This window comes from Corythoichthys intestinalis, chromosome 9 (genome assembly GCF_030265065.1).
Source record: "Corythoichthys intestinalis isolate RoL2023-P3 chromosome 9, ASM3026506v1, whole genome shotgun sequence".
In the NCBI taxonomy this organism is placed as follows: domain Eukaryota; kingdom Metazoa; phylum Chordata; class Actinopteri; order Syngnathiformes; family Syngnathidae; genus Corythoichthys; species Corythoichthys intestinalis.
Window position 1 is genome coordinate 13,360,966 of NC_080403.1, and position 17,884 is coordinate 13,378,849.

Below are 17,884 nucleotides of genomic sequence, written 5' to 3' on the forward strand. Positions count from 1 at the left end.
GCCGCCTTATGTAAACAGAGCTTTTCCGGTGAAAATTCTTGTGACTAAAAGCTTGAATCCCCGAATTCTTTATAGATATGCACGTAAAAAAGTCTCGGTACTTGATTAAAAGCAAAATAAACGTGCAGTTAGCATTTATTTTACATAAATATTTCGAAGTAAAATGCTAGTCTGTTAGTGAATGTAGCTAGCGGCCGCTTTATGTAAACAGAGCTTTTCCGGTGAAAATTCTTGTGAATAAAAGCCTAAATCCCCGAATTCTTCATAGATATGGGCGTAAAACAGTCTAAATTCTTGGTTAAAAGCAAAAAAATTTAAAAAAAAAAACAACCTGCAGTTGATGCCAATGCAGTAGCGGCTAATTTCTCCCATAGATTTTTTTTCGCAACGTTTCAAAATGCATGCATGGTACGAAAAATATAATTATTATCTTTAATCCTTGAACAAATCACTCCTGAGTCAATCCTTCCTGTTTGTATGTGGTACAGCTTCCGTACTTTTTCAACAGAAATCCGGCATTAGATCGCTGCATGCGTGTTATTGAATAGCTCCTCTTGATGTGGGCGGCCCCCGACTTGAAGGCGAGGCGCAGTGCATGACCGATCTGACCCGTCAATACCATTAAGAAGTCTACAGTTAAACTATCTTTACAGGCAGAGAAAAGTTCATTGTTGGTGAAAATTTGGTTGTGTGGCATTCCAAAAGTGTTCGTCTAATTAGCTTTGGTAGTTAGTATTTTTTTGCCCAGTGGCACTCTTACCAGTGATTCATAGGTACCACAGATAACTGTGCAAGGAGTGGAAAAAGTACAGTGGATTTGCTTCAGTATATTGAAATCAAAAGACAGGCTTGAGGCTAATGTTCCTGGACTGAAATATGAAATACATCTGATTAGCCCACGCCTTTTGGACACCGAGCCCTAAATGAGGAAAATGCTGATGAAATACTGACACTGCGTTGGACAGCTTGATAAATAAAAGCAATTTTTGCATGCAATATTAGTATGCAAAAGACCAGCTGTATATTTTGAGCATGCTCTTGAAACAGGAGAGGATTTTAACAGGCAAGCCTTAAAAATACATAAATAGGTGACTCGTGAAGAGTCCAGATGGCCTCATAGACTTCTTTGTTGAAGCACAAGATACATGCTTTGGTGGTCAAATTGCTCAATGCCATGTGACTCCTGATGACTTTCCCTCCATCTCCTTGCCTTTACGTCAAGCCGTCACTCACAGTGTTACTGTGAAACAAGATTCATTTGATGCTTCAACATCCTGCAAGCACAACCCTGCCAAAAGCACCAGCCTGCCCGTCAGCAACCGCAGATGGGGAAGGCAGAAACTAGCTTGTGAGAGTGTCACAGAACTTCGCCTCCACACATTACTCTGTCTCTACTCCTGTAACAACAACGTGGCGAGGCCCGCAGCTAGTTCCGCCCCCATATCTGTGATTTTCACACCGCCACTCAAGCCGCACAGCAACATGCTCCTTTTTTGTGACAGATTTAGCGAGTGCTTGCCACCTGTCAGTTCAGTGCATTCTCACCATGTCTCCATGGTGATCTGGCTCTTTAAAAAAAAATAAGTCAAATTTTGATAGAGCATCCTAATCCTTAGATGGTGGTGAGAAATTAGTCACTCAGTGGACACAGCCTGAATGGTGATAAATACATGTAGTATCATAATTTTGATGGAATAACATCAGAATATCTTATTTTAATATCTATGCACCATTACAAGTCAATGGCCTCTTCACAGTTGCCAAGGGATATGTTGGTGATGAGTTAAGGTAGTCGAAATGCGTTTGGAAAGGAACTACATTTACTATGATTAGAGCCCGGTTAATGTGGTGGTAAGGGAAACATTGGAGGCTTGATTTCACTCAATTCCAGTGCTGGTTGTAATGGCATCATAAGTAACAAAGTTCCTACACAATGTCACTTTTTCAGTGACACGGCATTTTAAATCTTAATAAAGCCACTGTTGTCATTGCCAAATTATGCAGCAAATTACTCTTAATTTAGGCAACTTTCATTTGAACAGTGAAATCTCTTGAACAAGAGCTGCTTTTTTTATGGTTCTTGTGGGAGCAAGAGAGAACCACAGAGGTGATGATGACTAGCTGAACTAGAATCAAATTTCATTAAAGCCATTCAGAGTTAGAGCTGGGAGGGTGTAGTTGACATGAACAGTAGACAAAAGTGAATTTTAAGGATTGAGGATCTTATTGAACTAAAGGTACAGAAGTAACTTCCGTCAACCCCTTTAAAAAAAGTGTTTATGTCAAATGTACATTATTCAGGGGATTAATGTGTTTCCCAATGGATGGTCTTTAAAATAGCTACGTATATGAAGTTTGTCACTTTTTTACTCATGACTGTCACCTCTGGCCTAAAGCGTAACTGCAGCCTGTGATAAACTTGTGCATGGCGTTCATGCTTGTACGAGCACGAACACAAAGCAGTGAGGGGTTTGGCCCATCAAACCAGCACCAGAAACATAAAAACAGCAAATCTGATTGCATACTGTTGGTAACAAGTCTTAAGTGTGGTTAGAAAAGTGTTTTTGCCAAGCGGAGACTAAGCGGAGGCTTGGTGAAACGGTGCTACCGCCGAAGGGACGCGCATAGACGCGCACAGACACGTGTTCCCCCAGAGTGTTCAACTCGAACACTATTGAAGGGAAGAAAAGGGCTTTTGGTGGACAGTCGCAGTTAAAATTTCTGGGCTCTGTCTACTCATCAGAGCATTGGTAGAGCATGCATGGAGTAGAAAATTATTTTAAATAAATGCTAGAATTTCCATATATTACTGTACATTTAACATTGAAGAAGAACAACATAGTGCCACACAACTAAATCAAACATTCGTCCGTTACTTGTGAACAAGATACTTAAATTCCTTGTGGTGGATACCTCTACCACCACAGTGTAGTGTTGTTCCAAGATTTATTTGATATTTTGAGTTATTTGGACATGTATTTTCTAACGGGTGCACACTTTAGTTAATATTTATCTGAATGTTTACCTGACTTTGATTTTCTAATTTGAGGAAATGACCACAGCTGTTGAAGACCTGGCACCTACCATCTGGTGTGTGTGTGTGTGGGGGGGGGGGTTAATTTAAGTATGATTGTTTGGGGTAATTTTTCCACAGTTTATTTAAATGAACATTAGTTGTATTAGTTAATGTATGTAATTTTTCCATTTCCATTGGTCCACTAAATTCCTTAAATTGGGGAAACAGCTTATCCCTGACCCAGAGAGGGCATTCCATCTTTTTCATGGTCTCAGATATGAAGGTGCTGATTCTTACCCTAACCACTTCACACTTCGCTGCCGAACCGCTCCAGTGAGAGTTTAAGATTGCAGTGAAGTCAATAGAACAACATCACAACATCATCTGCAAAAAGCAGAGGTGCATTAATAAAATCACCAAACTGGACCATCCTCAACGCCTCAACTGCACCTAGATGTATCCTTCTACAAACATGTATCATGTATTTCAAAACAAACTTCACTTCTTGCACTTCAAAGGTTTAAAAAAAACACACACGCAAAAACAGACAAACACTCAACATACTCAGGGCTCCGCCAAGCTTCACTAAGCCTTTGCCCATAAGCATTTATTTGGCCCTGTGCTCACAAACCTCAACAAGTAAAACCATATTAAAAAGGATAGTTAGTTTTTGGCTTCTGCTTCTCAAAACATGCTTGTGTTCTCCACTGACAGGCCATATTGCATGTAAAAGAAATAACTTACTTAGTTATTTGTCTCTTGTGAAGAAACAGAATAGCTAAAGTGTTTGGCTGAATGTCCTAATGGTCCAAAATGCCACACACTAGATAGAAGAATCCCCAGCTCAGCAACAACATTTTTCAGGATGCCTCTCCAGTGCATCTCTTGTTTTCAAAGGCCACATTTCAATAACTAATGTGCTCAGACATTACATAAGCCAAATAAAAGAACAGGGGAAAAAAGACTTCTCAGGCCTGCACTTTGTTACAATAAGAAGGGTCATCCATGGCGAGAAAGGGAGCAGGGTCCTGTGGTGCAATCCCGCACATCAGGAAGATTCACTAGGAAGTTCAGGCAGACCTCAGGCTCATAATAGTGCATCCGTAAATTACAACAAGACAAGGGCGTTCTCTGAGGACCCCAGGATAGAGGGTCTCACTAAAATTACACCTCGTTCATCAAATCCTGTTTTCCAAACTGTCTTTTACATCAAGAATCCATTTATAGGTGCACTGGATTCTCTTCCTACAGTATTCCCCAGGAGCTTACTATCTGTATAATGCATCATTGTTCTTCACTGGAGGTTATACATTTGTTTTATGAGTCTAAATATTTGTTCCACAGCTGTTGGAAAAACAAAAACAACAACTGTCTTTTAGCAAAGGATAACGCTGAGGATTTTATGTGGCTATTTAAGGAAACATGTTGATGGCTGATACATAGATGTATTTTCAACATGATAAATATGCTGCAGTTATAGTGTTCATCTGAGCTGATGGCTGCTGTCCATAAACCATGACTAACAGTAATTTCCTGACCCTTGACCACCAAAGTCAAGTCATCTGTGAGTCTGAAGGAAAATTTCAACATTTCAGCCAAGAGAATGCCATGCCTGAATAGGCACGTATACGGATGACACACTAACAAATTGCATAACCCCTGAAGGACACCCTGTCTACATTTGCTGGATATGTTTGTTCAAACAAATCTTTTTTCCTATTTAGACACATCCTTTTCTACTTTTATTAAATAATTAATACATAACAGTTGGTGCCACACTAACTGTAAAATTAATGGCACATTTCCAACTAATGGCCCTGTTCAGTTTGTCTATTTGGGCATGATTGAGTTCAGCATGCCGCCCCTCCATGATGTAATTAGTGTTTTCACAGCAAGCATGTAGGCATTGTAGATAGTTGTATGAGCAGGGGTCCCCATCTGCCGTATTTGCTACTGGGCCACACAGAAATAATAATTTAATAACGACCGCATTCTGGCCGAATTAACCTTGTGCCCCTGCTTAACACACCAATATCCCTGTCTACTCTAGATATAATACTACGGGATAGATTAGAATGTCATCATAGAAATCCATTGATTGGACTGCTAGCAGTGCATCTTGTTTGTGTATATAATATATCTATGTGCGCTTGTCCTCGATAATAACGTATTACTAGGCCGCGGGCGCAGAACATTTATTCCCGGAAATAATTACCCGCCACACAGGCGAAGATGACTGGAAAACAGGCGTCTTTGGAGATATTTTTACGCAAAAAGGGCACCTGACGAGCCTACAACCTCGAAGACACACGAACTGCGAAGGAGTGGATTCGTGACCCGTTTGTAAATAAACCGAGTGATTCGAGCATGTCTGTGCAACAGGACAATCAACTTGTAGAGATCGCAAATGACGGCGACCTTATTAAACGTACATTTGAGACAACAATTCTACCGAGGTTCTGGATTAAAGTCTTTCCGGAATATCCTGACATCGCTACGAGAGCGTTGAAAACCTTGCTACAATTCCCAACATCGTATCTTTGTGAAGTGGGCTTCTTAATTAATGCTTAACGAGAAGGCGAAGTCGTTAATGGTGAGAGCGGTGTGCAGTTGTTGTGTGCAGCTAACATGGCAGGATGTATCTGTGGAGAACTTTTCTACAAGTCCTTCCATGATCAAACGTAAATTAATATTCCTTTCTTTCAAGAAAGTTTGTAGTGTTTACTTTGTAATCGCTGCATTTGCGCATTTTGCGGCTATGTTTAACGTTACGCGCATGCGCAGAACCGCATCGTTGCAATTTGTGATGGGTTGCAAAATTTGTCAGAACACCGGTCCGTGAAAAAAAAACCTAAACACCGGTCCATGGTGCAAAAAAGGTTGGGGACCCCTGGAATGAGCGTTTTAAATCGTATAAAATCCTTGAAACCGGTCAGTGTGCAACTCACCGGAGAATTCTACTGAGAAGAAAATTTGAAAGCCATGATACTTGTTTTTACCAGAACTTTAGTTTTTCCTCATTGAGTAACAAAAGGTTTTGCTTAAAAGTGGAGTTTTATTCTTACTTGGGTGCCAAGGTGGAAAATAAAATAAATGTTAATACTTACCAAACAAAATATCCATCACTGATGTCTTACAAACCATGAAGCAAGTGTAAACAATACACGGTAGAGGTCAGATTTCATTATTGTCATGTTTATAGTTCATTAAAATGCGTATGACACCAAAAAGCATGTTTATTTCATATTTCACGCATTGTTTTATGCTCCTGAATTAAATGGACCGCTTGGATGTATGTGGAAGCAATCATTTTTCTATATTTAAATTTTGAATCCCGCGCCATGAAAAATATGTAACATACGGATCCAGTCTTGGGTTAAGGACCAATGCGAATATGACGTCACCCGGGTCAGCATCTCACAATACAGCATTGCTTTATAGCATGCAGATGGACGGCGGGTTCAGCTGATTTTGCGGATTAATTTTTTTATTTTTCACATCACGCCAGCCACATGTGCTTCAGAAAATTGTTGCTGCACCAGGGAGAGGCGTGTGAGCCATTTTGGGTTTCAAAAGGTTCCGATTCACCGCGGATATTGGCCAAAACAAGCCGTAGTACTGTGGGACCATTGACTTACGAGGAAGTGAGTACCGGTAAACATCATATTTTGTATTATGTCAAATACTGGGATCATGGCACACGTTTTAATTTGGAGGTGGCTTGCATTTTGTGGCTGATTGTCCACTGAGTATGCCACTCGGCCGACCTCCGGTGGCATGTCGCACATCCCCCTCGGTCCTTTGCGTACCCGCCGCAAGAGCGCTACACTCGGCTTATTCCCCTTTTCTTGTGCCCGGTAATCTGTCAAATTTTCAACCCAATCAGAAATTGCAAATTTGTGTTAAAAATGGCCGTGAATACAGCGATTACAAAGTAAACACTACAAACCTTTTTTAAAATAAAGCACTATTTACTTACGTTTGATCATGGACGGACATGTAGAAAAGTTTTCCTCAGACACATTCTGCTATGTTAGCTGCACAACAACTGCACGCTGCTCTCTCATTGTTGTCTTGTCTTGTACGCCACGTAGTAAAGCATTATTTAACGCCATATTCGTGTTGACCATGTGGCAGCTACGCGCTCCTCTGATGTCGGCCGGTTTATTCTGCTGCTTCCCCGGCAAAGAGGCGCTCTCCTGACCGCAGCAGGGGATTGAATCCAACGAGCTGTAACTTGCTCACTGCTGGGTGGGTTGCCCATCGGTGAAGACAATAGACAACGCCGCCACCGTGTGAGATGATCCGGGGTAGTTTTGTGTGATTTTTCGCTTCGAAAGCCAAAAAAAAAAAGTTTGGTTTGGTTTGGTTTGTTTACGCTCTCCGAAGCCGGGGCAGGGAAATGACAAAAGCCGTACTAACTCCGGTGGCATTAAGTATAGTTTGGGAGGAAATGAACAGTTTTGACTATTATCGAGTAATTTTGCCATGTCGTACTGAATAAATGCATTTTTAATATTTCATATTCCATTTAGCACAAGACTGTTATTTGTCATGACCATACCATTTATTTAGCAATTGGGGAAAAATACTTGGATAAAAAGAATATCCTGTAAAAATATTGGGGTAGAGAGATTGAAACAATGACATTTTGCGTCTATCTTCGTCGCATTTTCCTCGTTTTGAATAATTCCCCCTCAATGGGCTGAATTCAAAATCAGATGAAACCATGACCCTGCTGACGTCATCCTCCTGTGGGGGACGCTAGAGCCCTATAATGGTAGTCGTGGCTAAATGGCAGATTAAAAGACTAATTTCTTTTCATCTGCTCTTTGCCAAATTGTTGTATATAGTCGAATCGTCTCAAAATATGATTCTAATTCACATAATAATGCTATTTAAGACTTTTTTATCCTGTCGTAGGCGTTATAAAGAATTAAAACAGGTCACGCTGTTCAGATGATGTATCTATAACATGTGACACTGAAGAAACATCAGCATTGGGTCTCGCCTCTTCTTGCATACCATTGCAATGGATAGGGATGGAGCATTGATGGACCTACATATTCAACTCGTGTCATCAAGTAGAAGAAACAATTCTCAGTCAACCAATCAGGAGATAATCAATTGTCTCCACAACATACACAAGCAATAACACAAATAAAGGCCTTTGCATTCAACATTTATATACTGTACGTATTTCAAACATAATCCAAAGTGTATAGAACCCTTGGCCCTCTGTTGGCTAAGCCAAAACAGCTGTATTTGTGCATATTTACACAGCCAAGATCTGCATGACACGCTGTCCCGTCTCACAAAGAGTTGAGATTACATCCATGATAGCGCTGAAGACTTGAGACCCAATTAGCAGAGCTTTCATCACATCAGTGCGAGGGAACCGATCGGGGTGCTGCTGCCTCTGAGAGTAAATCTTCCGTCACTAGTCATCCTGTCAGCCAAATCTGAGCACAACATCTGCAGCGTGTCAGCCTCTGACAGCAGCCACTGCTCAAGTGTGAATTACCAGGAAAAAAAGAGGCACACTCCAAATCAGATTAGTTAAGCAGGTAAACAGATCCTCCCAGTGAAACCGATAGTCATTACCAACTTGAGTTAACATCTTGCAAGGTGTAATTGCACAGCCTACTCTGGTCCAAATGGGCAATGTAACAAGTATCCATCATGTTCTATTTCTTTGCTGTGCTATCCCTATGGAGCCAAGGGTAACTGAATACAGTGGTAGCTCTGCATACGAATTTAATTCATTCCAGGACCTGGTTTGTAAGTCGAAATGGTCGTATGTGGAGCAGGATTTTCCCATAAGAATACGAATTGTAATTCAATTAATTTGTTCCACAGCCCAAAAACCAACGCTAAATCCTTGATAAATATAGTGATCCCTTGCTACTTCGTGCTTCAAACTTCGCGCCGTCCATCGCAGATTTTTCTTAAAATTAAAAGATAAATAAATACAGATGAGCTGTCCAGAGCCGATCGCGTAGTCTTACTCTCCTGCCCTCCCTCTCTTCTCTTTGTTGGTCAGGCAGTACACTGGAGTCGCTTATTAAAGTTAACAATGATTGACTGACGTTTGAGTTTGATCTTGCTAGAGATGTGAACTTCAAAGCGCCGCATGCATCAATCCTCGTTTAACTTGTTAAACAGTCTAGCGACTAGCAACTCATTGTGTGTAAGTGAGCAGCTTGACCGTGAAGCATTTAATAAAGCCGAGCATTTATCTACTTTATTCGTTATATTTATATAATTTGGTGGGACAGTAACATGTTTAAAACTAATCATAGTTATTACATTTGAAGTGCTTGAAAACCATTTATTAAAAAAAGGATATATTATAATTATAGGTATTATATTAACTATATTTGATACACTGCCAATGGGTTTTCCCATTGGCAGTGTATCAAATACTTGTTCTCCCCACTGTAATTATAGTTTGGGGAAAAATGTGAAAATTTTATATGTATCTCATTCCAATACTAAAAAAAATATATTGAACACACACAAAACAAAGATTGAGGGGTTGGGGTTACTTCGCGGCTTTTCACTTGTCGCGGCGGGTTCTGGTCCCCATTAACCTCAAAAAATGAGGGATCACTGTACTGTAGGTACAATTACAAATGATAATTACAAATAATAAAACAAGAAATGAATAATACTTAAATACAAGTCTGACTAATATAATAATAATAATAATAATGTAACGATTCGGGTTCGGGTGTGTTGTGTTTTGCATGCTGTTCCTGAACGTACTGTGTGACTGACGTAAGAGTGAGAGAGGTGCGTTAGAGTGGGAAGCTTTTACTTTCTCATTTCATGTTCTGTTGTTGTTGGCTTCAGCTACAGCGGACAGTAGCCGTGTTGTGTTGAACAAGTTCTGAAATAAATGATTAAAAACCTGACAAAGCTAGCGACTTCCTTGCCGATGTTACCATAATTATAATGAGAGTCGTCCTCGAGATAGTAGACACAATCCAGCCGTATTGTCGACCCAGTTCACTGCCGCGCACTCCTTGCTCATATTTTCTATCATTTCTTTCTTAATTTCAATAGTATGTGTCAACTTTTTCCTTTTTTCCCCCCAACTGCACTGACCTTCTTGGCACCATGTTGATTTCTCTCACAAGAAAATTCACCCTGCGTCCGTCTTGCGGGAAAACAATGAAATTGTTGAAATAATAATAATTGTTATTAATAATAATAATTGAAACATTTGGTCATATGTCGAGACAAATGATGAGTCAAAGTTTACATTGGATGTTAAAATGATTATATGTCGAAGCACCACTGTATTGGCTATGCCTTTGAATCGTACTAACTGCCTAAATGTTGTAAATAGTACACCACTATAACCTATCAAGGCTGACTTTTGGTATACCATGGAAAGAGCATAACACAAAAACATAGGCTGGACTGACAATGATTACAGAAGGTGGTCCAACTGCTTCCTCAGCCTTCTTAAGTGATGTGCCTACCTACCACTATGGCCTAATTTTAGCATCTTTTCTCATTTCTGTCTAAAGTCAGGATTCGACAACAAGGCTAAAAAAATACAATTAAATTAAATTTACAAAAAAATTAAAATTAAATTTTTAAAAAAGGCTTCTATTGTACAATGGAATAACTGCCCTTTCGGAGCACCCTGAAATTTTTGTCGGTGAGAAACATAAACAAAAGTGCAAAGTGTTTGTTTGATTGTTGGTTTGTCAACGATTAAATGAATGGCAAATTTGGTCAATGTGAAGTTTGGACAGCAAACCTCAAAAACTGCTCTAATTTATCATTGTAGACACAAATATGCAAGGTTTAAATAGTTTGTCCTAGGTTAGGGTTGTTGAACTCATTTATATTGTGGACCACGTTGTTATAATTTGCCAATGAGGTCAATCATGACTGAAAAACAATAAAAATGTATGATGCCTCATAGACTTCACCATCAGTTGACGAGACAGCTCCCACACGCATTGCACCAAGCCTTCCCATTGGGTGCCCACACAGGCAGAGCGTTTGGCTTTAACTGTGATTAACTCAAACACACTTTGCATTCAAACGCCGGATTTAGGTGGAAAAAGAACAAAGGTTTTACGGCATACAAGCAGGCAGGAGTGTCTCAAGAGTGATTTGGTCGAGGACTCAAGGAAATTATTGTATAAAATAGCCCCATGCATGCACTTTGAAACATGAAAAAAACGCATGGAAAAAATTAGTGTAACTTTAGCTCAAAATATTTAAGAAAAATGAATTATAACTGTCGGGGTTTTTTTTTTTTGCTTTTAACCAAGAACTTAGACTGTTCTATGTTCATATCTATAGAAATTCAGGTATGTACACATTTATTTACAAGAATTTTAAACGTAAAAAGCTCTGTTTTGTGATGTCTGCCACGTTGGATTTACACAATAGCATAATTTTAACTTGAAATATTCACGTAAAATGAATGAAAACTGCTCATTTTTACCTTTAACCAAGAATCTAGACCAGGGGTGTCCAAACTTTTTGCAAAGGGGGCCAGATTTGGTGTGGTAAAAATGTGGGGGGCCGACCTTGGCTGACGTCCTTTACATAGAACAATATATTTAAGCAAATTTTAGCAAGCCATTATGTGTGTCACATTTGCTTTATTTTTTTTTTATTAATAATTTAAACAATCTCGCAACTAGCCTTTTTGGCGTTCTCTTTTGACTCTTTGGCTCTTGCGAAATACTGCTGCTGTGAAATTAAACTAGCTTCAAGTTGTTTCAATTTCTCGGTGCGTATCTTCCCTATAATCTTGTCGTACATGTCAGCGTGTCTTGTTTGGTATTATCGCCTCACATTGAACTTTTTAAAAACAGCTACTGTCTCTTTGCAAATGAGTCAGACCGAGTTGTTGCGTATTTTAGTTAAGAAATAGTCCAATTTCCAGCTATCCTTGACGTGTCAGCCGTCGCAGTCAACTTTTTTTGTTGTTGTTGTTTGTCGCCATTTTAGAAAATTGGAAGTAAAAGGTCACACGGGGTAGTGTTACCTAGAGTGCTGCCGCCTTTAGTGGGTAAATGAGGAACAGCATTTAGTGTGTAAGCTACTTCATATGCTGGTAGCAGCACTGCTGACCAATTTACCATATTGGCCCGAATATAAGACGGCCCTGATTATAAGACGACCCCCTCTTTTTCAAGACTCAAGTTTGAAAAAAAGACTTTTTGAACACCAAATTAATTTTCATACAGAAAATAATTACAGTACATCTGAAACAAATGATTATAACAATATATTTGAGAAAAAAAGCATGTTATTTTGCCTCATTCAGATCTTAATATCTGAACATTTAAATATGTAAACTAAAGTGCAATCACATTTGTAAATGAATGACTTCTGGTTTTTGAAATGTAAATAAACCAATCTATTGTGATAAAACAACAACATTGCAATAACTGCATAAACCATCAAAGTGAAGTCTAACTGTAGTCTTGAAACAAATCGGAATAAGGAAAAACCTTGCAATAAAATAATGCAAACTGGTTAAACTTGAGAGTAGCTGAGTTCTGTCATGACAGAATATCACTTCAATGATATCTGGTGCCATCTAGCGTCTTGAATGGGTATAATGTCTAGACCGCGAATATAAGACGACCCCCACTTTTTCAGTCATATTTCAATGCAAAAAACACAGTCTTATATTCGGGCCAATACGGTATTAAGTCTGTGTGCGGGCCAGGCGTAATTAATTTTATGACAGAGGCTGGGGGCCGGATGAAATTTGAACGCGGGCCGCATTTGGCCCCCGGGCCGGACTTTGGACATGTCTGATCTAGACTGTTCTATGTTCATATATATAGAAATTCAGGAATGTATGCATTTAGTTACAAGAATTTTCATCTTTAAAAGCTCTTTGTTTTGTTGTTTTGTGATGGCAGCCATGCTGTATCCATACATAGTAGCGTAAGTTTACATTGAAATGATCAGGTAATTTTCAGCCAACTGCCCATTTTTTCGGCAAAAAAGTAGTAATTTAGACATTGCTGCGTCCATGCGAAAAAAACAAAATTCGCCTTTTACGCGTTTTATTTTATGTAATGTAACCGGCTTGAAACGCGCTGCACCCCGACTCACACACGCGGACCTGCGTGTACCTGTCACGCTCACCCCCCGAAAATCTTCGCTGCCGATCTGGGTCACGGCACTAATGTAACCGGTTTTTAAATGCGCCGCGCCCCGACGCGATTCGCTTCTACCTCTCTGACTAGGCTGGGACACGAACCCAGCCTGGTACCTTCATATTGCTGCTTATATAAAACAAATTTAATGGGGGATAGTTTTGAACAGAAGCCAGTAAAAACCCAACAATTATTCACTTTGTTTTAAACAGGGGATTGGTAACCAAAAAAAATTTCTTGCAATAACTCCATGTTTTTAAAGGTAAGTCATCAGCAATTTTTGTATTTCAGCAAGAAACATGATCGCAGGACACACAAAAAGTTGGTCCTTGAGTTTGACACCTGTGTCATAGGTGATATTAGGTAATAATGACATGATTTCTTTTTGTAAGTGGTTTCATATTAGCCATAAAATCATTGAGAGGCTCCAAAATTCTATTGCTAAAAATTTACTATCTTGCAATAATTTGTAGGAGTCAAATTTAAAATATGCTTCCATGAGTGAAAAGGTTTTCACCTTCTCTAATTTTGCACTCACTCGCTAGGCTTACACCACATTGAGTGCTCGTTTGCAAATATTCTTCAGACTCGCTGTATGAAGATGCAAAATCTGTCTTTGCAATTCATGTCAGCTTTGATAAATCACATAGTAGACCCTAAAGGAGTCTTTTTGCATATACTACACAAAATGAACCGCACATCTGATGAGCACATTTGGCAGACTCAATCCTAGTTTTAATCAGCTTTCACATCTGTTTGTGTGAGAAGTGAAGTTTCAAAATATATGTGTGTGTACTCCCCTTAATACATAGTTTTAGACAATAGGAGCCATTTAACATAGCAGATGCCCAGGATGTTGTTCGCATAAAGACAACAAAAAAAAAGCAACAAATAACTTTCGTTATTTTGAAAGTGATGTGTAAAGGCATCTATGTACCATAAACTGTGGCAATTTATGAACAGAACAACAAATTCAGACTTTGCACTCATTGTTAAACTGAAAACCTTAATGCTGTTAGTGGGATTCATCGGTACATACCTGAATAGAAACATCACTGTAAGATCCTCCTATAACTCCAGAGATGGCCAATGGGACTTCATCATGGATGGCATAGGATCCATCGGGGCACGTGTACTCACTGTCATCTACTTTAGTGAGTGAAGCCCTGACAAATTCGAGGGACTGCTCAAGAGCGTAAGTGTCCTTGGAGCACGTGTCCAGTATATGAGCTCCTAAACGAATTCCCGGCAAAATGCGCTCATCCCTGTTGATTTCATCCAGAGCAAGCAGCATGGCCTCTAGTCGCTGGATTCCTCGTTGAGCGTTGATCTTACCGCAATCTTCTGCGGCCTCGCCTTTCTGGTGCACGGGAAAGAGACCGCCAATCATCAAATCTCCTTCCAGCGTGATCTCCTTTTTGGAGTCCGTGTTATAACCGACCACAGGCAAACCTTGGGGAGCCTTGGCAAAGAGAGTTACACATATGACCAGGAAAAGGACATGGGACAGCCAGAGGGGTCGGGGCACAGGGTGCACCCCCAACACTGGGGAGTTCCCCAATGACATATCCCTGGGCAGAGCAAAGACCTGACTCTGCTTTTTTGGGCAGCGTGAGATCAGCTTTAGATGTTGCCGTCTCTGGAGAATAACACAGTGAGACGCAGCAGCGGCAGATCTCACAGCACCAGTGTTTTCATTCTGACAGAGGCCATTGAAAGCATCGGCGGGATCCTCTTGCGCGTCCTCCTCTCCTGCTCTTTCGTAGATTACAGCCTGCAGATCAAACAGAGAGAAAGTCACTCGCAGCCTCAGATGCAACACAACAGTGCTTTGTCTTATTGGAAGGACCCAACTGTATTGGAGCTTTTTGATAAGAAGACAGAAAGCCCACCAGCTTAAAAAAATCATGCACTGAAGCATTGTAAATGCATATATTTAGCAGAAAAAATACGGATCAGGAAAAACACACTCACAGTATAACAAATTAATATTTTGGGGGGGGAAAGACCAAAAAAAAAAGACATCTTCACTTAATGAAATAACCATGAAATAAATATACATCCATTTTCTTTTGTGTTTATCTTCATTAGGGTGAGCTGGCGATTTCCTAACCCAAATGGCTCAGGGGAAAAAACAAGTAACACCTTGGACTGGATTTCAGTCATTTTCAGAGCAAGCAGACAACCATTCCTTCTCACATTTACACATGGATGAAAGTGGCTAAAATTTCTTGCCGAAACTCCCTGACATATAGGTTGCCACAACGCCAGAATTTTTATTTTTTATTTTTTTTGCAAACTTCTTAAAACCACCAAAATACAAAGAAAACTGTTTTTGGCACAGTTATACAGTGCCTTGCAAAAGTATTCGGCCCCCTTGAACCTTGCAACCTTTCGCCACATTTCAGGCTTCAAACATAAAGATATGAAATTTAATTTTTTTGTCAAGAATCAACAACAAGTGGGACACAATCGTGAAGTGGAACAACATTTATTGGATAATTTAAACTTTTTAACAAATAAAAACCTGAAAAGTGGGGCGTGCAATATTATTCGGCCCCTTTACTTTCAGTGCAGCAAACTCACTCCAGAAGTTCAGTGAGGATCTCTGAATGATCCAATGTTGTCCTAAATGACCGATGATGATAAATAGAATCCACCTGTGTGTAATCAAGTCTCCGTATAAATGCACCTAGTCTGTGATAGTCTCAGGGTTCTGTTTAAAGTGCAGAGAGCATTATGAAAACCAAGGAACACACCAGGCAGGTCCGAGATACTGTTGTGGAGAAGTTTAAAGCCGGATTTGGATACAAAAAGATTTCCCAAGCTTTAAACATCTCAAGGAGCACTGTGCAAGCCATCATATTGAAATGGAAGGAGCATCAGACCACTGCAAATCTACCAAGACCCGGCCGTCCTTCCAAACTTTCTTCTCAAACAAGGAGAAAACTGATCAGAGATGCAGCCAAGAGGCCCATGATCACTCTGGATGAACTGCAGAGATCCACAGCTGAGGTGGGAGAGTCTGTTCATACGACAACAATCAGTCGTACACTGTACAAATCTGGCCATTATGGAAGAGTGGCAAGAAGAAAGCCATTTCTCAAAGATATCCATAAAAAGTCTCGTTTAAAGTTTGCCACAAGCCACCTGAGAGACACACCAAACATGTGGAAGAAGGTGCTCTGGTCAGATGAAACCAAAATTGAACTTTTTGGCCACAATGCAAAACGATATGTTTGGCGTAAAAGCAACACAGCTCATCACCCTGAACACACCATCCCCACTGTCAAACATGGTGGTGGCAGCATCATGGTTTGGGCCTGCTTTTCATCAGCAGGGACAGGGAAGATGGTTAAAATTGACGGGAAGATGGATGCAGCAATATACAGGAACATTCTGGAAGAAAACCTGTTGGTATCTGCACAAGACCTGAGACTGGGAAGGAGATTTATCTTCCAACAGGACAATGATCCAAAACATAAAGCCAAATCCACAATGGAATGGTTCAAAAATAAACGTATCCAGGTGTTAGAATGGCCAAGTCAAAGTCCAGACCTGAATCCAATCGAGAATCTGTGGAAAGAGCTGAAGACTGCTGTTCACAAACACTTTCCATCCAACCTCACTGAGCTCGAGCTGTTTTGCAAGGAAGAATGGGCAAGAATGTCAGTCTCTCGATGTGCAAAACTGATACAAACATACCCTAAGCGACTTGCAGCTGTAATTGGAGCAAAAGGTGGCGCTACAAAGTATTAACGCAAGGGGGCCGAATAGTATTGCACGCCCCACTTTTCAGTTTTTTATTTGTTAAAAAAGTTTAAATTATCCAATAAATTTTGTTCCACTTCACGATTGTGTCCCACTTGTTGTTGATTCTTGACAAAAAATTAAAATTTTATATCTTTATGTTTGAGGCCTGAAATGTGGCGAAAGGTTGCAAGGTTCAAGGGGGCCGAATACTTTTGCAAGGCACTGTACCTATAACATACAATAAAACACATGCATTAGGCTACTACATTAGATTTATTCTATTTAACATCTATCTAACAAGGCATACATAAAAAAACTGTCATTCAAAATTGTATTTTTTTCAATGACGTGCATAATAACAGTGAAGAAAAACACCAATAACCCCAAACTCCATCAACTAATAGTAATTTGCCCCAACATCTAAATGCAAAAACTCAATTTTAGCAACTTCAAAACATAACTTAACATAGTGTAGTATGTACATTAAAACTGAAGATAATGTAAACATTGAGTTACATTTAAAAAAAAAAAATACTGTGCAAAATAGTGAGAAAATATATATATATATATATCATAAAACAAAAAGGATTTGGAGGACATCTCTTTGTGAAGTTAGGTGTTGTACCTATCGCCTTATCAAAAGTATATACGTACATGCAATCAAGCTTCTCCAACACACATCTACATAAAAATTGAATTTTTTTTTCTTTTTTTTTTCCGCGCACTCAATAAAGCTTCTTCTCGAACAGGTCACGAAGCTGCGTCACACACAATGTCACACAGCCTACTCTTTCACCGTTTGCGCGCTGCTGTCACTTCTACTCGCCGAGACGCCGACTCATCCCAAGAAAACAACGACAAATACGGCTCTTCTTTTTCCTTGAGTTAATGAAATAATGCATTTGCTTGCGCTAAATGTAGTTTTAGATTCATTCTGCACGTTTCAAAGTCGCTCGCTCAAACC

At 39.8% G+C, this 17,884-nt stretch overlaps 1 protein-coding gene across 2 annotated transcripts in view; it reads right to left on the reverse strand.

The window, feature by feature from the left end:
- Positions 1-17,884, reverse strand: part of grm2a (glutamate receptor, metabotropic 2a) — an 83,956-nt gene that overhangs the window by 38,750 nt on the left and 27,322 nt on the right. For both annotated transcript variants that reach the window (XM_057845903.1, XM_057845902.1), the window contains one exon: positions 14,207-14,941. In XM_057845903.1, the coding sequence (XP_057701886.1) occupies positions 14,207-14,734 (528 nt within the window). In that variant the 5' untranslated portion in view covers positions 14,735-14,941. The remainder of the gene's footprint in view (positions 1-14,206; positions 14,942-17,884) is intronic.